The sequence below is a fragment of the Buteo buteo genome, chromosome Z (genome assembly GCF_964188355.1).
Source record: "Buteo buteo chromosome Z, bButBut1.hap1.1, whole genome shotgun sequence".
Taxonomy (NCBI): Eukaryota; Metazoa; Chordata; class Aves; order Accipitriformes; family Accipitridae; genus Buteo; species Buteo buteo.
Window position 1 is genome coordinate 4,599,885 of NC_134204.1, and position 24,214 is coordinate 4,624,098.

At 44.7% G+C, this 24,214-nt stretch overlaps 1 protein-coding gene across 2 annotated transcripts in view; it reads left to right on the top strand.

The window, feature by feature from the left end:
- The window catches only part of LOXHD1 (lipoxygenase homology PLAT domains 1), a 142,038-nt gene extending 119,302 nt beyond the window's left edge, over positions 1-22,736 (top strand). For both annotated transcript variants that reach the window (XM_075020625.1, XM_075020624.1), the window contains 5 exons: positions 4,683-4,868; positions 16,516-16,686; positions 17,797-17,935; positions 19,369-19,530; positions 22,089-22,736. In XM_075020625.1, coding sequence (XP_074876726.1) covers positions 4,683-4,868; positions 16,516-16,686; positions 17,797-17,935; positions 19,369-19,530; positions 22,089-22,569 — 1,139 coding nt within the window. In that variant the 3' untranslated portion in view covers positions 22,570-22,736. The remainder of the gene's footprint in view (positions 1-4,682; positions 4,869-16,515; positions 16,687-17,796; positions 17,936-19,368; positions 19,531-22,088) is intronic.
- The last annotated feature ends 1,478 nt before the right edge of the window (positions 22,737-24,214 follow it).

The window sequence follows — 24,214 nt, forward strand, 5'->3', positions numbered from 1 at the left end:
TTCCCCTGGCAGAGTGTCTTCGTGCCACCTCACCATTTTTTATCTATATCTGCTCTGCCTGCTGCTTGTCTGAAAAACATGTAGTGAAATACGAAAAACAGAAGACAGAGAGAAAGATTTGTTTATGTATCTGGCAATCCATCTAATATAATGGTAGATCTTTCTGTGACCTTTTTGTGAAATCCAGCCCTAACTCACAAAGGCAATGGAAATAGAAATGAGAGGAGAATAGAAGATGACAGCAACAGCAGACAGATCTGCCCTTCCCATTGAATGAAGGATGACCGGTATTAATGATGAAGCATTTTATTTCATTTTGAACAGCGACAACCAGTAGGGAAGAGCAGATTACAGAGAGGTTTCAGAGAGTCTGTTTATGATTAGATCACACAGCACACTGACATAATGCTGAACTTTATCCAGCTTATCTAAAGAGGGTACAAGTCATGAACCATCTCCCCTCTTTGATCATTATGTATTCCACGATTACTCCTGGTTGGACCAATACAGGAAAAAAGATGTTTTATCCTTGACGGTTAGTTTAAACATATTATATCATCTCCTGCCACACTGACATCGTTTAGGGACAGCAATTCTCCACAGTGAATAGAACCAGACGTGTTTATTTCTAAGCATAAAGTTTTTCTCTGCAATAGCTTTCAACTTTCCAGTGCACCAGAGGCATTGAAACAAACAAACAAAAAGAAAATGTAGGGTAGGATTCATCTAACCTATTTGTCACTCTCAAAAAAATTATACTTGTGGTATTAACTCCTTCTAGGCCAGACTGTCTCTGGTCAATTCAGGGACCAGAGGAGTCTTAATCAGTGGTCTGGATCATCATCTGGAGGGTCTCTGTCACTCTGTCTTCATCAGATTCAGGCAGAGCCTGCACAATTAAGTTAGGCTGGATGGCTAAAGTTGGGGAAAATGAATCCCACAAAAAATGTCCTGCAGTGAACTAGAAAGCAGCAGTCATTTCCTCGCCACCATACACACATATTTAACAACAGTCCTGTTTTACTTTTTCCTCAAAGAACCCTCTGAGTTACAGTTTGACTTTCCAGAAGTCACCCAACTTGGATGATCACGTAGCATAGAGGCTGCGTCAGGGAAAGTCTCCTCTCTTGCAAACGTCAAATCTCCCTTTCAAGGCTCAAACCCAGACGCCACCAGAAGTACCTCAGATGGCAGCTCTCAGACTACACACAGATAAGGGGAGAAGAGGTTGTTATGGCAGATACATGCCAAGTCAGATGGGTAATCTTTGGTTAAAACCAAGATCTTGATTTACTTTTGATCTCACAAGAGAAGTAACTCACAATCTCCTTTTCTTCAAAGTATGACCCACAGACACAGCTGCAATAGAGCCAGACCACCTGATGGCTCTTTCTGTGGCACAAAAATGTCCTCGCCTGTTAATTTTGATTTACACAAACTTTCTGTATTCTATATGCAAGCGTCATATACATGGTAATGCGATAAAGATGGAGAAAGAATAAATACTGCTTTCTCATTTTCCAAGCATTAACGAAGCAGGAGGTTTTTCTCTCTGCTGTTATAAGATTAATTAGTATGTTGTCAGCTCAGTTACAGCCTAGAAATTGCATAATTTAGGACAGTTGGTGTCAGTTCCTAGTGCCTTATACAAGTCTCTGTTAAGTCAAAAGAAGGACATTCTTTGGCCTCAGAAGGCTGTGACTCAAGCTTACAGTTTGCTTAAAAATAAGGCAGCTGCTCAATAAGATGCATAAAATCATAGACACTTTTGTTGGAAGGGGCCTCTCGAGTTTATTTCATCCACCTTCTTGCTCAAAGGACTATTGCCAGCACTAGGTCAAATCAGTGAAGACTCTGCCCAGCCGAGTTTTGGACACCCTCAGGGATGGTTGTGCCACCACCTCCCCAGGCACCTGATCCAGACCGGTACCATTTTCCTAAGAAAATGATGCCCAGTCTGAACCTCCCCAGCAATTTGTGGCTGTGGCTCCTTGGGGTACGGTCTGACATCTCGAGAGCGGATGACCCTGTCATCATTATCACTATCCATCCACATGGTCAAGAGGTCCTTGTTCACCTGCCCCAGCTCATCTCCCTTGGCCTCTCCTCACAGTTGTACGCCCCAGCTCCTGCTCGTCTTGGCACCATCTACTGAGCCCTCCTCAGTGTCTCGGCATGACCCAAGGACCCAAACCAGCACCGTGGTCTGAGTATGGGCTCCTCGGCGCTGAGCAAAGGGGGTAAGAGCTTCCCTTCAGCTGCTGGCCATGCTCCTCCTGATGTAGCCAAATACGTGGTTTGCATTGAACACTTGAGAACTTGCTGTTAGCTCAGATTCAACCCAAATATGAATATTACTGCTCTATCCTCTCGGTCTTCTTCAACTCCCCAGCATGTACACATGCAGGGTTTATTCCACCCCAGATGCAGAACTTTGCATTTCTCCTTGCTGAACTTCATGGGATTTCTGCTTGCCCGGTCCTCAAGTTTCTCAAGGTCCAGCCGGGTTGGAATTCTGCCATTCAGCAAGTCAGTACTCCCCCCGATTTAATGTTAGCCAGAAATCTGCTGAGGATGCGCTCTGTCACTGTTTGGGGTGTTGATGGCGAGGTTCAGTGCTGCAGACCCCAGTATCGACCCATGAGCTATTGCACTCGTTGCCAGTTAAGGCTTGTGCAACCATGGTACCTTCATCTCTTCAGTTGTCAAATTTGTTACAGTTCCTAAATGTGCCTGACAGTTTCCTGGAATCAACAACGCCAACAAAAAAAAAAAAAAAAAATCAGAGACCCAAATAGGTGAAATGTACATTGATTCAGCAATTTCTGTTCTTTTCTTTCCCATCTCCTGCTAATTGCTTGTGAGGGAAATGTCACAGCATGAGGCCTTCATAAGCTTCTTCCTGCGGGGAAGGTTTTGCTAAGAAACAGTTGGTTCTGTGCTTTTTGAGACCTTGCATTAATTGGGAGCCTGCTCCTTGTAAGGAAATGGACTTCAGTTTGCTTTGTTCCTCACCTCAGCAAGCTTTAGGGTCATAAAAGGTACTGCCAGATGAACCGCCTGAATCCCTGATGCTTCCTCTTCCTTCTTAAGTCCTTCCCAGGGAACTGCTGAAAATTAGCCCCAATTTAACACAGGCAATTTTTCACGTGGACACCAAATGTTACTTTGCCTTTTCTCTGTATGACTCTTTTTCTCCTCTTCTTTTTTTTCTTTTAGTTTTTTTTTTCATTCCTTCTACAAGAAGACTTGTGATTTATTCCTAATTTCTGTATTCAAATAATTATCCCGAAGAAGTAGTAGCTTTCTCAAAAAGTTTTCAGTCCCCCCAACTTTGTCTCTGCATTGTGTTGTGAATGGAGCTGTGGGAAATACTGTCCTTGTGGCCCAAAGTGGATTTACAGTACTCTTGTGTAAGAAATGGCTTGGCAGGCGGTTAGAGTTTTCAAAGCTGGGCTATCTAACCGAGGGCAGCAGATGCTGGGTTTCTTTGTAAGACAGATTTGGGTTTGATGATCTTATTTTCATTTTCCAAAATGTCAGGGCTTTGGTTCTTCACACAGCAATAAATGTCTGCGCATGTGGAATCAAATTTCTTTCTTTGCATCTGCTTTTTTATTATGGCATCAAAAAATGAAAAGCAATAATTTTGGTCAAATTATAAATAGTGCCAGGTAAAAATGTTGTAACGCTTTCAAGCTAAAATGTTCGTAAGATCACCGCAGGTGATGGTTTGGCCTTGAACTCTCCAAAAGTCAGGAAAATTGACAGCACGGCTGTTTTATGCGGCAAAATATGGACAGTAATAGGCATATGAAATTCAATATCAGGTAATAAAGATCATCTTAGAAATTATTCTTTTCCTAACAAATATAAATAAGAAGAGGTGGGAGTCGATGGGGCAAACTGTTGTATGAGAAACTGCGACTTTTTCCATTAAATGCAGCACGGAGAATATTTTGAGAAACAGGAATACAGAAGGAAGACCTATGGGAGGGGAAAGCGTGCCACAAGATGCTGTAGTGGTTTGGTTGATGATCTACACTTTGCTTTCAAATCCCTGTGCCATGCAAGACAGGGAAAACGGTCCAAGACAGAGCCCAGCTGAAGTGTCCTCGGTGCCACAAGACAGCTTGGAGGAGGTTGTGGGACTGCAGAGGGAGACCAAAGTCTGGAAAAGGGACTGTGGCCCAGTGGGAAGCCCAGGACGATGGGTACTAATACTTTGTAGCTAGAAACGTCAAAATATGTTCTTTAACGCCCTTTTACAGATTGCTGCGTGTTGCTGGGTAAGTCATTTTGCTTGGAAAAATGGGAGCCACGGCACTGACATCCTCTGCAAAGCAACGTGATGCACAGTCCTCTGTTAGGAGCAGATACTCCTGCTTCTTATTAATATTGCCATCATCACGGTCACCATACCTCGAAGGCAAGGGGGAAGCATTCCAGCTGTATTTGTGGGATGGGCTCGAAGGGCTGGTGCGTTAGCTTGTTAGTGCCCTCCTTGCAGGATCCTGCACAAATTCACTGAAATTCCTCGGCTGTACCCACAGAAACCTGAGCATCACTGCAGCCTCGTCCAGCCTGCCTTTGCTGCCTCTTTTTCCATGCAATTAGGGGCTGGGTGTCAGCCCTACATGGCAGGCTAGCTCGTGACGATGTGCTTTGCTTTCTCCTTCCAGGAGCGGGCACTGACGCCAACGTGTCCTTGATCCTGTTTGGGGAGAATGGGGACAGCGGGACCCTGGCTTTGAAGGAGTCCAACAAGTCTAACAAGTTTGAGAGGAACCAGATGGATGAATTCAACTTCTCGGACATGTTGAGCCTGGGAGATCTCTGCAAAGTGCGGATCTGGCACGACAACAAAGGTCAGGGCAGTGATTTTGGGGGGTGGGAGAGGCTGGGACAACGTTTTCACTCGAGGAAACACATTTTCTTCCATGGAGATGGGGCAGGCTGAGGGCACTGTTCCCAGCTCTGCTGCAGGCTGGGTAATCCCAAGGGTTTTACCTGGATCCTGTGTCCCATCTTGCCTGTCTAGACATACCCCCCCTTCACGCAGGAGACCATCTCCCTGCACGCTGGTGTAGCATCTGCTCTAATGGGCCCCCAGCTTCAGTGTGAGCTTACAGCCACCGCTGCAGCACGGATAACGATGGCTCCTCCAAAGCAAAGCCATCCAGCCTGTTATCCCAACACACCGACGCTCTTAATGCAATACCTTTTTCACAGGCCAGTACGGCACTTTCCTAGCAATTTAATGCTATCAGCCTGACACCGACACATGGGGTAATGCAGCCTGGCATAACACAGGGAGCTTTAGAAGATAGAAATAAAGATCTGTGTCTGTCTTTATTAAAATCACTACATCAGCCGGTGAGTGTGCAGTGCCCTGCCGAGAGAGATTCTGACATTTCCCAGCTGCTGGACACCCTAACAGATTTCAGAAACAGGAGAGCAGCACTCAGTACCGCTGCCATAGCCATTTGTGTTGTTATTCAGGTACCAAGCAGCATCTTGTAAGAAAGGCGTCACTCGCACTGCTGCGATGACATCCCATCCCATCCCATCTTCATCTAAAAGAGATGATCTCGCATTAATAACGACTGGCTTGCTAACGGCAGGCCCTTGCTGCAGCCCAAAGATGAAGCTTGATGGCTCCCATAGACCCACCTGGGTCAGTATTAACAAGGCAGCTTGGACAGTAGCATTTATCGAAGTCCTGGGAGGAATGGCAGCAGGAGTACCCAGTCATTACCTGGTTGTACTGGGGCAGCTGGCTGATGGTTGGGCTGGGGTTATATGTCAGTATGGACATGTCCTGGCTGTCATCTTCGTGACATCTCCAAGTTGTGGCAGATGGAGAAGGCTGCAACTCATGTGATATTAATAAAAGATGCTACCTCTGCATCAGATTCTCCCACTGGAAGTTTGCCTCCTTATTTTTATTAAAAAAAGGAAAGGAAAGGAAAGGAAAGGAAAGGAAAGGAAAGGAAAGGAAAGGAAAGGAAAGGAAAGGAAAGGAAAGGAAAGGAAAGGAAAGGAAAGGAAAGGAAAGGAAAGGAAAGGAAAGGAAAGGAAAGGAAAGGAAAGGAAAGGAAAGGAAAGGAAAGGAAAGGAAAGGAAAGGAAAGGAAAGGAAAGGAAAGGAAAGGAAAGGAAAAAAGAAAAGAAGAAAAGAAAAGAAAAGAAGAAAAGAAAAGAAAAGAAGAAAAGAAAAGAAAAGAAAAGAAAAGAAAAGAAAAGAAAAGAAAAGAAAAGAAAAGAAAAGAAAAGAAAAGAAAAAAGAAAAGAAAAGAAAAGAAATCTTATTACATCCTCTGTCTGTTGTGAAATATGGGAAATAATAGAACCATCTACCTAACATGATCGTTTATTCCCAGCCACTGCAAGCTTTGGGCTTGTATTTATCACTCCCACAACAGAGTACAATTTAGTTGATTAACCTCTGTAATATCATGTTATATATCTAGTGCTGAATGCAGTAAGAGAGCTGCTTTTACCTGATGTGAGTTACCAAACCAGTTATTCTTTGAATCTGCAGTTTAGATGCAGAAATGGAAAGTGCTATCAAAATACCCACTAGAGTTTCAGCTCAGCACACAAGCATCTCTGCAGCTGCAAGAGTGGTTCGGATGTCTTTCCGAGAGCAGCAAGAAGTCAACATGGACTTGCAGGTTCATTTTCAAATATATTACCAGCTAAAATGTCTACAAAAAGAACATTTTCCTCAAAAGACATTATGGCTCCCCAGTGCTTGGTCGTGCTAACAGAATGAAATACGCCCACAAAATCAGCGCTGATCCTTCGGGCTCCAGCACACGAACAGGCTGGCATGTAGGAAGATGAGAACTGGGTCAGACCGAGGGTCTGTCGAGCCCAGCAGCTTTTTCCAACAGAAGCATCACTGGTTGTCTGAGGAAGAGGATGAACTGAGCGAGCATGTGTAATCCTTCTCTAGTTCTCTACATTTTACTATACATAGCTCAGGGCATCTCCTGAACTGGATATCATTTTTGTCCATTAAGTAACTTTCAGTGAGTTTTCTCGTCCAGACTCTCCAGGACACATTTAGCACCTACGGCATCCCATGGCAATGAGTCCCATGGGTCTGCTCTGCTGCGTGACAAGCAAATCCTATTAATCTAGGTGCTTTTGCTGCCTTTTCCTTCCTCCGCGGGTGATCACGGTTCACCTTCTCCGTGTCACTGATGATGATGATGGTAGAGGTTGGGGAGTTACCACATTGCAGCTGAGCTATGGTAATTGCTACCTGCATGCTCTTGGTTAGTGGCAGAAGGAAGCAAAGAGTTTAGCTTTAGGCTAAGCAGTCAATAGGCTCAATTAGTTTAAATTTGCTGTGGGCTAAGAGCACGTACCCAGATAGCCACCATGCGTCAGCTAAAATAGTAAACCATGTGTCCAGAACCTGAAAAAAACCCTTCATATTTATGGATATAAATACACACTGCAACCTCATATTCTCTTTCCTTATTTCCCTCATATCCTCTTTCCTTATTTCCCTCATATCACTGGTTTCCATTTATAAAGAATAGTTAATAGGGCTTTTACCAGACCTAGCTGACTGCAGGGTTCAGCCTTGGACAAACAACATGCTCAGGTTTTGTTCAGCAAAAATGTACTTGTTTTTCTCCCCAGAAAGAAGGACAACTGTAGTTTAAATCATAACATATGTTGTCTTCATTGTTCTTGCATTAGTCATGTGAAAGGCATATCCTATCTAAAACTTCACACAATGCAGCATGACAGTTTGTTGGGTGGGTAGAGTATTTATTACTGCTGGGATCCCAGGCTATAGCTATCCTTTGCATATATGCCTGCTCTCTCTCTATAATTTATATAAATTGGCTATGCCACTAGTTAGAAATTCCTGGCTCTATTTTTTGGAAAGGAGTAGTGGGGTCAGGGATTGAGGATTGTGTATGGTTTTTGTCAGATGCTTAGGGGACTTTGGGTATTAAAGAAAAATGTGCTTGTATTTACCATTACTTTGAGGCATCAGATGTTGATCATTCTTTCCTTAGTTTTTTACTTTTTTGGACTAAATGGTTCTCTGCCAATGGTCTGTGGAGGACTCAGCCTCACACTGACCTCCCCCATTGCTCCTCACATGCTGAATACTTGGAACACGGTCGATGTTCTTTTCCTGATTTTCTTAATAATCAGCCTCAATGACAACATCAGCCTGTTTTGACTCACATTAGGTGCCTTTAGCACCTATGGGCTAGTTAAGGGAACCATCACAAGGCTTCTTTTTCATTCAGACACCACCTGGTCCCAGCAAGAAGTCAACAAATCTGCCCCCATTTCAGGATAAAATACATTTAAATGGCTTGCCCAAGGTGGCTATTTTGCCATGAAGTCCAGCTCAGCATCCGTCCCCATCAGCGAAGTTTTGCTGCAGTGGCTTCGTTCCCAGTTCACATCCCACTTTTGTTTATCTTTTTACTGAAATTTGACTGCAGTGGCGGGGGGGGGGTTCAGAGTTGAAGAGACTGTAATTGCAATGGCAAAGACTGACAGAACGTCTTTAAATTGCAAACACTGTGTTTGCCTCCTCTGGAAAAGCATGTCAGTTTTATGGTCCCACTTTAATGCTTTTAAATGCCATTTTCTCCACAAAAACTGCTGAGTGGCATCTCTGTATGAGACATAAAGGAGGAATGAAGCCCCCATCCAATTCCTCTGACTTCAGCAAAATTGATTAGGGAGGAAGTCAGCGCTCATTTGAAAACAGGCAGTTTAGAGACTTCACAACTGCAATTTCAAGGAACTTGTTCCTGATTTTTTTAGATGTTTCGAGCTCACCAGCAAGAGTTTGGTAACAATGAATTGCTGTGAATGAAATTTAGTTCTAAGTTTTGCTCCATGTCTTTTTATCTTGCCCCTGTTTACTTTGAGATACCGATGTTCTACCTAATATATTTAGACTCCCTGAGCAAATTTAATCGTTTCCAGACTCCCCATCTCCTGATCTCAGATAGGCACTATGTATTTTCTCATATCTCAGTTCATTTACTTCTGCATTTATGCAAGATCAGTATCTGTAGGTCTGTAGAAATGCTGGCTTTCTAAATATAGGCCTCATTTTTTTCTCTGCTTTAAGGACTAAATCACCATTCTGGAAGAATGGCTTAAAGTTTCTCAGTATCTCGGTAATGGAATTATTTACCTAGAAAAAGCTTTTTTCCCCCCTTTTTTATTGCCTTTTTCTCCTTGCAACAAGGAGATATGGGAAATCTAGATTTAGCTCCCTCATCTGCTTGAGTAGATTTGAACCCAGATGATAAACAGTCTTTCTACAGTCATTAATTTCAGATTCTTGATTATCTCAGTTGCCATCAGCTAAGGGGAGCCAGGAAGAGTCTAATTATGGATAAACCAGACTTCTCTGTGTTATTATAGGAGCAAAGACAGAAGTAAATAACAAGGTTATGCAGCCCAACTTCTTCTTTGCCTCAACAGGGCCCTTCTCTCAATTACACCAACTGCTATGGCATTGTCTAATTGAGTTTTAAATAGTCTAACTGCCCCAGTGAGTCCTTTTGGGCGGCTCTTCCAATGGAGAAGTATCTTATTCCCCTTTCTTGATCTGGACCCAACTCAAAAACATTAGCATCCCCTTGTTTTTCCTTTTCTTTCTCTGAAGGAGCTACCTTTTTAAGGAGTAGTATCTTGAATCAGATCTTAAACTGCCCCAGCCTTGAACTCACAGCACACAGTTTTTCCAGAGATATGTTTCTGCAATATACGGACAGGATTCTGCGCACTTGTAGGCTATAAATTATTAAAAGAAACCTAAAGATCTGCCTTTTTAGCCTTTTGTAAGGATTTGCTCAGCTATCAGATTTAAGAAGGGCTTTTCTAAGCCCTCTTCTCAGCGTTTGACTGTTGCCTCATAAACTCCGTTGATCCGTGGGGCAGAGTTGTTGAATAGTTCCTGCTTTAAATAAAAAGTGAGCAGAAGAGAAACAGATGTGTAAAGCTGTCCAAGGAGAGGAGGGTCCCTCATCCCCCCTCTTTTGCTGATGGGTCAGTACAGAGGGAGACAACGTCAACTCCTGCATCTTTCTGGATGGATTCAAGTCAATGCCTTAGGCAAGGCACAAACGGCAAGTAGCAGACCAGCAACCGTGCCGTGGCTGCTCAGCCCTTCAGATTGCCCAAATCTGTCTTCAGCCCCTCGGGAGACCCCAGCACCGACCCGCAGAGCCCTCTTCACATGCCATACACCTTCCTCTCTTTTCAATGGTAGGTTTTTTTTCCTTACGCTCAACAGTCCTATCACAAAGATGTGCTACAGGCATTACAGCGCAAGCAGAAGACAACGCAAAGATCTCACAGTCCAGAATTGACATAAAATAGAAGAAAAAAAAAGATGTAAGCAAACAAAACAGCAGCCTTGGAGAGAAGGTGAAGACTTCAGTGTTGACCTTGCACAGACATTCATTTCTTCCCAATCTCCTGTAACTGCACAACCCTTCACTACGGAGTGGAAAGAACCCAAAAGGCCAGATAGAGCTGTAGGATTATAAATTCTGTAAAAGCTTCTCTTTGTACAAGCCTCCTTTGCTCCTCTTGGGGACAAATTATCCTGCATCCTTGTTAAATGCTTTTGCATCAAGTATGCCTCAATAAAACACAAAATACACTTCAATTGCAAGAATATCATCTAAGAAACTGTTATATCTTCACTCTGAGCTGTTAAGTGTTTTTGCACAGGAGCAGTTTATCTGTAAGATGTGGAGGGTTTTTTGTCTGAGAGTAATTTATGGGTGGTTTTGACCTGAGTCAAATCCTGGACTGAACAAGTTGAACAGAGAGGAGGAGGGGCAGGGGACCTATTTTCTAAAACTGTCCCAAGTGTTAAGCTTTTGCTTTATCAAAGGTTGTGAGAGGTTTTGCATTGCCTGTCTGCTCTGATGAGAAATATTGTGGTGTGAACTAACATGATCCTAAAGGAGAGATATACAAAATGGATCTATTTTTATTCTGCCACTGGCTTGCCGAATGACCTTGCGTAAATCACATCCCTGTACCTCATTTTCAATTATGTAAATTGGGGATAAAAATTATTCACCTTCTTAAAGTGTTTTGAGATGTATTGATGCAAAGCTAGATGCTATCATTTTAACACCTCACAATTAACGCTCCATTTCCAGCAATCTGACGCCGCTATCAAAACTCCCACCACTTTCTGGGTGATGTCTCATGTGGTGGTGTTTAGGGATGGATGGTCATCTAACCAGGCAGGGGATAAATAATATCGGAGGACACAAGGCTGATGAACTGTCTTTGTAATGGTCATTACTTTATGTTTCAGAAAATGTGAAAAGTAAAAAAAAATAAATGCAGTTAGGGAGCTGAGCAGCACTGGCTGATGGTTGCGAATGGCTGGGCAGCAGCAATTCTTCACTGGCCCCTGAGCAGTCAATGTCCCAAACAGGATTTTTCTTTTACTCCTATGGGAACATAAGCACCAGTAATGACTTGATTGGGCATTGACTGCTTTCAAAACCAAACCAAAGAAGATCTGCTACAGACAGACAAGGGATAGAGAAGAAGGTCGATGAACGTGGCTGCAAACAGTGGAGACAGTTTAACTTCCATGGACATGTGTGTATCCAAGCCTGGATGTGGTTCTGCCAGCGCAGATTTGATCCCACCAGCTCTCGCTTTGCAAGGAACAATTAATATTCACTTAAGCAAGGTCAGGGACCAGGTGCCTCATGAGCGGTGAACACACCAGACTCGGTTCATTCTCACTCTTTTTCTCCCATCCTCCATGTGTCTGCATGTGTCAGAACAGCTTAATATTTTAGGGGTGAATATAGGCTGGGGCAAGCGGTGGCTGTTCCCAAGAGAGGCAAAGGAAACTTCTGGTGCTGCAAGTTGGGGTTTTAGTTAAATGAAGCAGTAATGTCATTATCTGTGTTACATCTATTACTTCTAAAGTCAGACTTGACTGCGCTAATCACTGCAGAAATGCATGACAAGGAGCTTACAATCCAACCTGCGTGTTCAACGTCAGGAAAGCACACACTTTTAGCATTGCCTGGGAAAAAGGCAGGATGGTCCTGTGAAGACCTTGCAGACATACACAGAGGGTCCTCACCCAACATCACCTGCTTGTCAGCTTGGGTCCTTTTGAAAAGGACGATAAACGGGACAAATACCTGCTCTTTTGGGTAAGGACACTTGGGGAAGAGAGTACATTTCCCTACATGACACTAAATTATACAACTGCCAGAGTCAAGCAAGCAAAGTGATTCTGTTTTCCCCAAAGCTCTTCTCCTCCTCTAATTACTTTTGAAATGTTTTGCATGCTATTGAAAATGTCACTTCCAGCTGCGGACCGTTAAGGAGCATACGTGGCACAGCCACGGGTTTTATTAGGGCAGGTTTGCTGCTGGGGGTTTCGATGGCAGCAAAACAGGCCTGGAGCAAAGTACCTTTTGTTACAAACGCTGAACACTAGTTATGGTGATAGGGGATCTTCCACAAAGGCACAGCGGTGGCCAAACTATTTTAAAGACTGAGACCTGCATAATCAAGCAGAAACCGCTCAGATATGTGCTATTTCTTCCCTTCTGCCCCAAACCTGTAATGGAGACAAAAGTAGTGGTCCTGGTTTGTACTGGGGTCACTGCAGAAAAGCCCACGATGGTCTCCAAGGCATTCGTGCAGTTGGTTTGTTCCTGAGCCCTTGTTCTCCTGGTACTGCTGGTTGAAGTGCCAACAGGTTACAAACAGATCTGCTCCGGCTCTTCTGCAAGCACCCAAAGTTGAGCGATGGAGCAACTGTGGTTTTCGCGGCAGATCAGGATCCACCACCCAACAGTATCCAAGGAAAAGGCTGGTGAGCCGTTGCTGCAGAGATCCTGCACTTCTTCACTGATGCCCACTCCATAAACCAGCTTGTGCTGAGGATTTGATGCCTCTGGGGTTACGTCTGTATGGGATGTACTTTCCTTTCCTGTTGGTTTTTTTAGGTGCTGTAATGTCTCTGAGCCCATTGCTCAGCAAAAGCCACACAGGAACAGAAGGTGTAAACAGGATTATAACCTGAAACCAGGATTTCATGACCTGAAAAGTGGTTCTGCAAGAACAGTTTTTTTCTCCTTCCACTGATGTGCTCCCCAGCACACAGAGCCAGCTCAGTGGAGGGAAAGGATCACATTTAGACTTTGTGCATTACTGGACTTTGCTTTTTTTTTTTCCAGATCAATGCAAAAAGAAATTAAATATATCTTTTCCCAGCCTGAATCAAGAGGAAAACAGCACCTTGTCTGATAAAGCGGAATAGTTTCTTCAACCCCAAACCAATCCTTCCATTTCCATATGAGCTTTTAAATGGGGTTTAATGCTGTGGCAGTGAAACCCTTGATGTTTCACCTGGGGTGAATTATTTCTCTTGAGAAATGAACAGCAGTATAGGATGCTTCTACAGCTTCCAGGTCTCCTAATCTAAGTTGCTAACCATCAGGAAGGAAAACAGGAAAAAGGAAAGACCAGGTCTAGTGAGAGGGAAGATAAGTATTTTTTAGTTTAAAGCAGATTGGAAGGTGCTTTGGGGGGTAGCACCATTTTTCTAAGAGTGATCAGCCAGCTCCTTGATTTGAGGTACCCTTATGCTATAAGGAACAACCTGTTTGTATTTGCTTTTCTGTGTTGATCCCCTGACAGAGCCCGGAGCTTGCTCTTTAAATAGCCCAGAGCCGAAAAATGCACCTTTTGTAGGGAACACCAGGAAAAACTGCACTTTTTGTGCTTGCTTTGCCCTCAGCTCTGACATGTGCTGGAAAGTCAGCTCCGGTCCATCTCTCCCTGTGATATAAAAGCAGGTTTTTGTTGCAGCTCTGCTGGTGAGCAGCTGCTGGAAGCAGGCTGGAGAAGAGGGAGGAGGGTACGTGCATCTCATTCAGCTGCTTTTCTGACACCGCTGCTTAGCACTGATCCTGTCCCAGTCACGCTGTTCACTGCTGGCAACAAGACTAAGATCACCAAATTATTCTATCCTGGGCTGCAGTCATTGATCTCTCTTGCTGGAGAAGGATGAGATGTTTTCTTTCTTTCATTCTGTACTGTTCTAGCTAAAGTTTTGATGGAAGTGGAGCAGCCTCCTGAATATGCTGCAGAGATCTTCATTGAACTTAAGTGGAAATCAGCCTGCCAAAAAGATTAAGGGCCGACGCTGCCAACATGTTTAGAATACATTTCCAAACAGCCCCAAAGAGCAAGTTGCTCCAGTTAGAGTGCAGTGGGAGCCCTGGGGAACTTGATAAGATCTGCTGCTGGAACCTGGAGGAGGTCTTGCACGTTTGGCTGGTGCATCCAACTCCCCTGCCTGGGGGTTGCACCCCTGGTATTTGCACAGGTCTTGTCATTGGCACGTGGCGCTGGCCTCCCAGTTCAAGAGAGACAGGAACATACTGGAGAGAGTCCAGTGAAGGGCCACAAAGATGATTAAGGAATTGGAGCGTCTGTTGTATAAGAAGAGGCTGAGAGAGCTGGGACTGTTCAACTTGGAGAAGACAAGGCGCAGGGGCATTTTATTGATGTGTACAAGTGTCTGATGGGGGGAGTGAAGAAGATGGAGCCAGACTCTTCTCACCAGTGCCCGGTGACAGGGCAAGAGGCAATGGGCACAAAGTGAAATACAGGAAATTCCATTTAAAAATAAGAAAAAAAGCTTTTTTCTCTGCACGGGTAATCAAACACTGGCACAGGTTGCCCAGAGAGGTTGTAGAGTCTCCATTCTTGTAGACATTCAAAACCCAACCTGACACAGCCCTGAGCAACCTATTTTAGCTGAGCTTGCTCTAACCAGGGGGTTGGACTAGATGTTCTCCAGCGGTTCCTTCCAGCCACAATGATTTTGCAGTTCTGTGCCCCCAAAATTTAAGGGGCAAGTGGTATCTTTGGTGTCTTTGTGCTTTGTAGCGGGCAGTTTCCTAGCTTGAAGAAGGTTCAGGAGCCCAAAGTACCAAACAGGAATGGCTGTGAGGTTGGTAGAGAACTACCAACACATGGTGTGGAGGGATCGCAGTCCACAGGACCAGGGTGACTTGTTGACATAACTCAAAAAGGTGCCATCATTTTCTTTTCGGGGCTAAAGAAGGTTAATATTTGCAAACTAAGGAAGTAGGCACATGGCAGTGAGTTCTTGGAAGAGCAAGAGTTGTTTAATGTCTCTGGGATGTAAATAATAAGTCAGCAGAGATCTCTCATCATGAACATAACCTTTCTTTTTCTGACTAATAACAAGACTTGTAAGTAGAACTGTCAGAACCTCCTGTCCCCCCAAGCTCAACAAGGGCTGCTTCTGTTTCAACAAAGAAATCAGGAAACTGTTCCCAAATGCCCTTTTCTTCATTTTCAAGTTGCTTTTCCACTGAAAAGAAAAAAAAAAAAAAAGGAAGTAGAAAACTAAAAGGGAGCTATGACTCCTCAGAAGGCCCTAAGGCAAAAGTTAGGTGATTTGGTGGTCCCTGCTAGAACATCCATCACTTTAGTCTGTCTTGTGCTCGTGTCCAGTCCCAGCATTAGTGAATTCACCCTGGTTGCTTGTCAAAGTCAGGATAGCATGGGTAATTTCCTTGCACGGGCTAGCTGGCAGGGTCAAAGCAGCAAGCTGTAATTTCTGACCTTCTGACCTTCAAATCCAAGTATGAAGGGTTTGGGGGTGATACAGGCCATAGAGAAAGACACTAAACCCTACAGCTTGTGGCCAGCTAGCACTCCCAGGACGTGAAGGGACCACCACAAGCCATGCACACACTGCTATGTCTTTTTTAATAGCTACAGACATCTGTGGTGGAGGAGTGGGGGTTAGGTGGAACATGAACTCCTGTCTTTCTTTTGGCTTTGAGGCTTCATGTTTCCCTTAAAATGGAAGGAAGAATCAGCAGCAGTTTCTGTGACAGAAGCTGCTCTATTAACTTTTGCCCCTAAACCCCCTGATTTCCAGGAGATTTTGTGCTTCTGGCTCTGGCAAACAGGGCCCTGATTTCTCTGGGGCTTTGTAAGGGTTTGTTGTCCCTAAGCCACAGCAGTGCTTCTTCCTGGGATGGTTCCTGGGTTGGTACGTTGACAGGAGGCACGCCAGCCCCATCTCTCCCTTCTCACTGCTGCTGCTACTGGTATTGCAGAAGCCCTGTCTTGTGCAAAGTGTTGGGCAAGGACAAGCGATGGTGTCTTGTCCAAAGAGGTTGAAATCTAGCTTATCCAGGACCATGCTCTAACACCCTTATATCTGATCAAGAGCCAGCGAATCCCTCAAAAGCACGGCCTGACTCTAGATCAGATTATGGTCTTGAGCAAGTCAACGTCGGTTTTAGTATCAGAACAATGTCGTGCTCACTGGTGACATCATCTGAAGCAAATACAAATCATTTCTAGCACCAGCAGGATGCTACCGAGGAAAGGTGTCTCACCTCCTTACCCAAGCTATGTGAAAATACCCAAAGCTTTTTTGATTTTGTTGTTTTACTAGGAATCGCACCAGGTTGGCACTTGGAATATATTGACGTGAAGGACTCGGCCATGGACAAGACATTTCGCTTCCAGTGTGATCGCTGGCTGGCTAAAGGTGAAGACGATGGGCAGCTCATAAGGGAACTGGCTTGTGCCAATAATGACATCCTGGAACTGAAGGAACGGACCTGTAAGTTTAGAATTGACTTGTGGCATTTGCTGAGGGACCTCAGAGGCCATGTGGTCCTAACTGTATCTCCTGCAAGCTGCTCCACTAAGCGTCCCCATGCAATAGGCATTTGTATTTGCAGGCTTTAAGGGTTGGATTATTTAAGGCACTCTTTGGTTTAAAAGCGCCATGCTGTGATAGGAAAGAAACAACTCAGGATTTACGAGGAAGAAAAAGATCTCATTCTGAGTTGAAACCGAAGAGGAGCCCATCTGCAATGGTTCAATCCAGCCGTAAGGACACATGGTTATGGTCTCATTAGAAATAACGGGCTTGAGTCTTTGAGGTGGAAAATCAGTTCAATCCTTAAAGCTTTGTGAGTAACATTGTTCCAGCTTCCTCCTTAACATGTTCTGGGCTACTAGCTCAAGTGTCCCAGCTGAACATGACAGCTGAGCTTAACACCCCATAGCCCTGGGTCTGCTCTGGGCAATTCCACTGAGTCCAAGGTAATTACACTGGTGTCTAATGTGGTGAGCTAGTGAGAGAGTGAGTTATTTAACTGCACTGATGATATGCAAAGTGCATCTCAAGAACTCCTGCACCACAGTGCTCTTTAGTAGAGTCCTGGAGAGTCAATAATCACATTACTTCAGTGTGATTTCACTCTGCCCCTGCAAAAATTCAGTCTTGTGATTGCCATTTTGGGTACTTTCATGCCACCACAGCATCCGAGCACATTCTGTTGGGTGCCTGGATATCCTCACTGTCCCTGTTAGGAACGGTGGTACAAAACCTTGGATTTGGGCTGTGTTAAAAAAAGAGTGTTTAGCACAGCAGGGAGCTGGACATAACTTGTTCAAGAGCAGCTCCATCTACTCTTGCTAGCTGATTGAGCTGTACTTGTATTTTTAATGTACTCTATCCCTGCAAGAAATCCAAAGCACGTAGAAGTCAAAAGTCCCACAGATTTCAGCGTGGCTCCATCCTTATTTTGCAAATGCTTTCTTGTGTGCTGTGACAAATATTAGGAAGAGAGATTTTAAGCAAAGTGACAGCCCAATGAAGAGATCTTTCTGGCCATCTGCTCTTCCTTTTCTGTTTAACGTGTGTATTAATTATGCTTTAAAGCCTATGAGATTGTCACAGTAACAAGCGACAGAGAAGATGCAGAAACAAAGGAAAACATCTGGATCATCTTAGAAGGAAAGCTGGGCCGCTCGAAAGAATTCCTTATGGAAAACTCTTCCAAGAAAAGGAGATTTGAAAGGTAGTGGGACAGGATGGTGGGCTAGAGGAACTCCCCACCAGATGTGTGTCTTCCACAAACGCCACCTCTTCTCCAGGGTGGTTTACACAGTTGTGTTTGTGTCATGCTCTTCCTCAGCCCCCTTCCAAAAAGCCTAATGGCTTCTCACCTGGAGTAAAAGGAAGATGTAAAATTAGGTTTCGATGGGCAGACACAGAGCAGGTTTCAAAATGATAAGAAAAAGGCATTTGGTAAAAGGAAATGTAGATGATGCATGTGTGTGTCCTTTTGTATTAGTACATACAAACAGGCTTCTGGCGAGCCCCCGGGGGAGGCTGTGTATTTTTGAGCTGGGAGGAGCAGAAGGAAGCTGGAGGTGGTTTTAGTTCCTTTTACAGCATCTCACTGGCAGCGGGAATCAGAGAGAAAGTAAAAATAGTTAGAGGCTAAATGTTGTCAGAGCTGCTCAGATTTGACTTTCCAGACGAATCTGGGGAGTAAGGCTGAAAGATCACTGTCGCGTGAGGAAAGCCAAATATCAGCCTCATGTGCAGACGAGCTGGAGGCACATCTATGTAACGTGGGGCAGATTCCTTCTCCCATGTGGGACCAACGTGCTCCAGATGTGAGATGGGTTTTCCACTTTATTTAAGGACGCAGCATGCCCTTAGGAGACGGGAACCTCTTCAAAGTCATGGACACTGTTGATGCTCTGTTGCTTTGCAGGGAGGAAAGGTTTTTCTGGAGGGTCTGTAAAGGAAGGTGAAATTACAGCTGATGTGGAGTCTAGTGTGAATGGCTGAGATTTCATGTGAAACATGAAAGATGGGGAGGAGCTTCCTCCTGACCTTAAGCTGATGGTGTCTACAGTGGAGTTAAAGACACCAATCTCCAAAGCACTAGTCACAGTCTGTCCTTGGAGGCAGGTTAGAATAAGGACCAGTCCAAGGAGATAAACCTAACAGGTACGCAGGGGACATGACAGGGAGCCAGCCAAGGGTTTGACAGAGACCTATCGTTTCTCTAAACTGTTTTCAAGCTGAGCTTTGGGAAGGGTGGCTGAACTAGCAGATTTAAAACAGCTATGGTGGGTAGATGTGTAACAGATACAGTATCTGTCAAGGATGAATGAATAAGTGCTGGAGGGGAAATTAGTCATTCTTTAGCTTTATCTATAATAAGGCAAATTGATTTTGTATGTGGAACAGCTCAAGTTTATCCTGGAAAGTCCTAGTGGCAACAGTTTAAAGTGTCACCCCTAATCAGAGAAAATACTAAATTTAAATATGGAAATTATACTTTGTGTTGAATGATTGTAGTTAAATCAAATGACTTTAAATGAAGGCTTATCTTTTATCTTCTGTACCCGTGTGCAAATTAACTTAATGTCCATATGAGACAAGTCACTGCCAGCCTTCAAGATACGCACTGAAACTGCTCCCTGTTTCCTCTAGGGGAGCAACAGACACCTTTCAGTTTTCTTCGAAGAACGTTGGTGAGATCGCAGCCATCTGTGTTGGTCACTGCCCAAAAGATGGGAAGAAGTCATCTGCAAAAGCTGACATCTTCTGGCACGTCCAAGAGATTGTCATAACGGAGATGGAGCTTTGCAACAAGTAAGTGCCTCCTCACCTGAAGGAGCCGCTCCAGGAGGACGTGGGGAAGCTGAGAAGCTCTCCATACGTCTTCCTGAAGCATTTCAGATTTAAGCAATAGCAGAAAGTCTTACCAATCTTCATCCCTTTCTGAAAGCTAAGGACAAGCTGTTTAGTGTGTCGGGTACAGAACATCCCTGCCTGACTTGCCTGTGCAATGTCTGAGTTGTTAGAGAGGGCAGTAATATGTGCGGGTAAGTTTATAAATAAGTTGACTTGGGTGAATCTCGCAGCTATGACAAAGTAATGCCTCAGCTTGTGGAAAATACTTAGAGTGACTGAAATTTAAGGCATTTGTAGCATGGTCTGAACAGACTGGCCCTTAGGTAAGTCTTGGAAAAAGAGCTCCTAGAAAAAAAGGTGAGAGAAACACAAAACCTGAACCTCCAATTCAGACCAGTTTGGACGAGAGATCCTTCTGGTACGGTCCAAAAGGCCCACTGGAAAGGTTGCAGTCATGCAGCTCAGCTACTCTGATTTGAATATGACTGAAATCTGCCATGGCTGAAAAATGAACATGTCTGAAGAGCCCTGAGCGCATCAGATCCAACACGCTTTGGTCTGAGCCCTGTCTTTGGAAGGGCTGACGTTCACGACTCAGGGAGCAGATATCACAGCGACCCTGCAGGAACAGGAGAAGATCATCCATTTGCAGAACAAACTGCTCTTCAGAGAAAACATCCACAATGTTAATTGTGGATTTCTTTTCTTCTCCATGATATTTCCATTGCTGTTAAGGAATTTAACTATAAGGAGTTTGTTCCAGCTGAGACAATTGAGTGTTTAAGAAGAAATCCTTGAAGTGGTTGGGTTTTTTTTTTTTAGAAGCTAAGAGTCTCTCCTAGCAAATTAATCAGCCAGCAGAACAGCCACAATAATATTTGCTGAGTGAAAACTCAGTCAATTACATACTAAAACATGTTCTTTTCTCCTGGTGGGGAAAAAACTGGAACTCTTAAAGTACAGCTGTGCAATCAAATCCATGCACTAAACTCACTGGGAGCATGCTGAAACTGCTGAACCAGTGTGTTTTGAAGGGGCCAAAGATCTTCCCATAAAGCCCCGTTTTTTTTTTAAAGTTGTTTTAAAATAAAGAGGGCAGCCAGGAGATACCGGTAAAGCCTGCAGCCTGTCATTGCACTGAAGCAGGGCTCCAGCTCTGCAGACGCAGCACTTCACAGCGGTGTTTGCTCTGCAAAGGAGCAACTGGAGCAGATTGCACTCTGAAAGCAAGCTCTCACTTCAGGTATTCCCGATCTCAAACATCAAAAAACCCCTACCCGGTCAAGCCAAAGACCAATTTAAAAGAGTTATGATACTGCTGCAGCAATAGTTTTGAATTATACGGGGATTTTTGCCTTTTAGTAGTAGATCTTAGTATGTGAAAGGGCTGCATTTAGAAGCTTTTTCTTGCAAATCCCAGGGCTAGAAAGGTCATCATTTTTCTTCTTGCCCCTCGTGAAGACTGGCATGCTCCATTATAACTCCAGACCATGAGATATTACATAGCCCAAGAAATAAAACTGCAGCATCAGGTAACCCCTCCACTTTACTCTCATGCAGTTTTTCTGTCCTTGAGCCTAAAATTTTGCTCCCACCAGAATATCTCATTTACAAAGCTTCCTTCAAGAGAAAGGAGTGCTTTACTTTGGCTGCGGAAAAATGTCAAAAGTGTTGGAAGTGTTCAAGCAGCACAGTACTGCTGGAATGGCAGTAACCCTTCCTCCAGGTGTTTATTTTACGCGCACGCACTGCAATCCAGCTACGCTCCCTCCAGGAGGACCTGCTGCAGTTTGACGAAGGAGGGGGGAGAGGGGGGGAAAAAAACTCATTTGGAAATGATCTGCATCATTGGAAATGAAATACATCATTAAAAGCAGAGTGCTCCAGCCTCTGGCCGGCTGCCAGGTACGCGGTAATTTATGGATGTGCTCTGTGCTCCCTGCACATCACCAGAGGCACCACTGCAGAGCCAAGGGCTTTCGGCATCTGGTACCTATCATTTCTGCGCTCGATGTTGGGGGGTTTTTTTGCCTGCTAAGGACGGGCTGGGTGATCTAGATGAGGAACGAGGGGGGATTTAAACCTCCTCCTCCTCCCATCTTTCCAATTCCCTTTTTTCTAGTTCCTAGCCCAACCTTAACCATACCATCAGTGAGGATATTTGCTGATCTCCCTGCTCCCAGACCAGTTATAATCAGTGGTGCTGGGCTGTGGGGCTGATTTCTTGTCCTGCCTCGGTGGGTCTGTAACTGGACGTGCCATTGCACGGGCAAAAAAAGGTGACACGTGCCCCACAGCAACCCTCTCACCTGCAGGGTGTCTGTGGGGATGTTGGGTTTTCCAGTTGCAATGATCAATCACGGCTGTCTTTTTAGAGAGAAACTCTACTATACGGAAAAGTATTGAAACAGCATTGATATTAGGCAATTTAGTAGCACGCCCAGTCCATACCATTTGCTCAATAAAGTGGCCAACCATACCATTAACATGTTGTTTTGGTTTTTTTCCTTCGGCAGATACTTTTTCAGGTGCAATGTGAAAATCCCTCTGCGTTACAAGAGACGGGACTACAAAGTCTTTGAGTGTGCCAAGGTCACCGAGAGCTTCGCCAGCAAAGCCCGGAGCTTGGTGCCAGTCAAATACGAGACCATCGTGGTCACAGGCTTTGAAAAGGGCGCGGGGACCGACGCCAATGTGTTCATCACCATCTTCGGGTTGAACGGGGACTCGGGAAAGCGGGCGCTGAAGCAGAAGTTCAGGAACCTCTTTGAACGAGGCAAAACCAACAGGTTTTACCTGGAAACACTGGACATGGGGGAGCTAAAAAAAGTCCGGATTGAGCACGACAACAGCGGTCTGGCACCGGGCTGGCTGGTGGAGCGGGTGGAGATCACCAACTCGGCGACTGGTGTGACCACGATATTTCCCTGTGGGAAGTGGCTGGATGAAAACCGGGGCGATGGATTAATCTGGAGGGAGCTTTTTCCTAGGTACTGAGCCTGCAGGAGGGGTTTGGTCTCTTCTGCATGCCCATTTTTCTCAGTATATACTGTTTTATATTGCATTTTGCTTTTTAAAACGCTGCCTTTTATATTGAGAGATTTTTAGTAGCAAGATGTGCTTCCTGGCTTAACATTTTGTAAAAGTAATACTGCTTTTTTTAAGGTGCGTATAAAATTGTGAATGAAATAAATACATTTCTCACTTATTTATGATTAAAAGCCACAACTAGCAGAGCCATAACCTATCCTTTAACAGCTCAGATGGCATCTTCTGCTCTCAATGCTTTGCCCTGCCAGGGCTGGGAAAACTTGCTGGCCTCCACTGCTGATGGGCTCCCCTTTTAGATGACTAAAGAGGATTAGAAATATTTAAGAAAATTGAGCTTGGAGATAACAGTTTTTCCCACTTCTGGCAACTGTGAACACTGCATGTCCGTACACACACGCATCGAAAGCAGTCGGCACAGCAGGGCTTTCTGCAGGGAGGTTGGGAAGGACCCGTTATCCACCCAGCTAGGTCTCACGGGGTGGGATTTGGGTCGTGTTTGCCACCCGTGGGCTTTCCACCCCAAGCCAGACCCAGCTTTCCGGCTGAATTCGTCTGGGTCTGCCCAGAGCTGAGATCTACAGTTAATGGCAGCCGGAGCAAAAGACCTACCAGATAATCAATTCCACCGCAAGGAAGCTGTGCTAACTATATTCAAAGCTGTCTCAGGATAATCTTACCCTATATGGCCTGAATACCAAGTCTGTTTCAGAGCAGCTGCCATTCATTTTAAATTTTTTTTTTCTTTTAATAAGGATCACTGTTTTGATTTTTTTCTGTGGTGGAGAAGGGATTTCCCAGCCGCAATAAGGGCCTGTGCTCCTGTAGATGGGCTCTTCCCAGCTACTCGCATCTCTACAGGTACCAACAAGAAAAGTTGTTTACAAACCATTACTTCTAGAGCCCCATCTCCCTCCCCAGGGAGCAAAGCAGGACACATCCTTCGGAGGAGAAAGGGGGATGTCTGAGCCACTGTGAGAAGAAGACCTTCCTCCTGGCCCACCCGTGTCCTAGGAGAGGTCGTTTCCCCCTCCCAGAAGCTGATTTTAAACAAGTATTTTGTGCGAATGGGGATCAAATGGATCAAGAGGGGGTTAAACCTGCTGAGCCCACCCACCCCATCAGTCCCTGGGTTGGGGAGGATGCTTCTGCTGGGACATGACCTGGATGTGCCTGGCTACAAGGCAGGACTGTCCCACTGCTGAATCCCTGCCTGGTCATGGGCAAAGGAGGCTCCAGCAAAGGCTAGTGATGCCGAGACAGGAGTTAGGGATGTATTCCAGGTGCCGTCGATTGCTCCTGGATAGTTGAAAGCTGCTGCATCCCACCAAAGCCCTGCCAGGGAAGCACTGCATCTTTATTTTCCGCAGTAGGCACCACCAAAGAGACTTGAGCTTATTCAGGGCTGTCTGTGCCAGCTCGCAAATAATAGCTCAGACTAATTCATTTTAGAAACCTTTATGGTAACTGATGGGTTTGGAGCAGAGCAAGTTGCTTAAATGAGCCCAGTAATCAACCTCATCAATGATCAACTACTCACTGATGGGAATAATAATAGCAGCCTTTACTGGCTGTATTCTCCTTCCTCACTGCA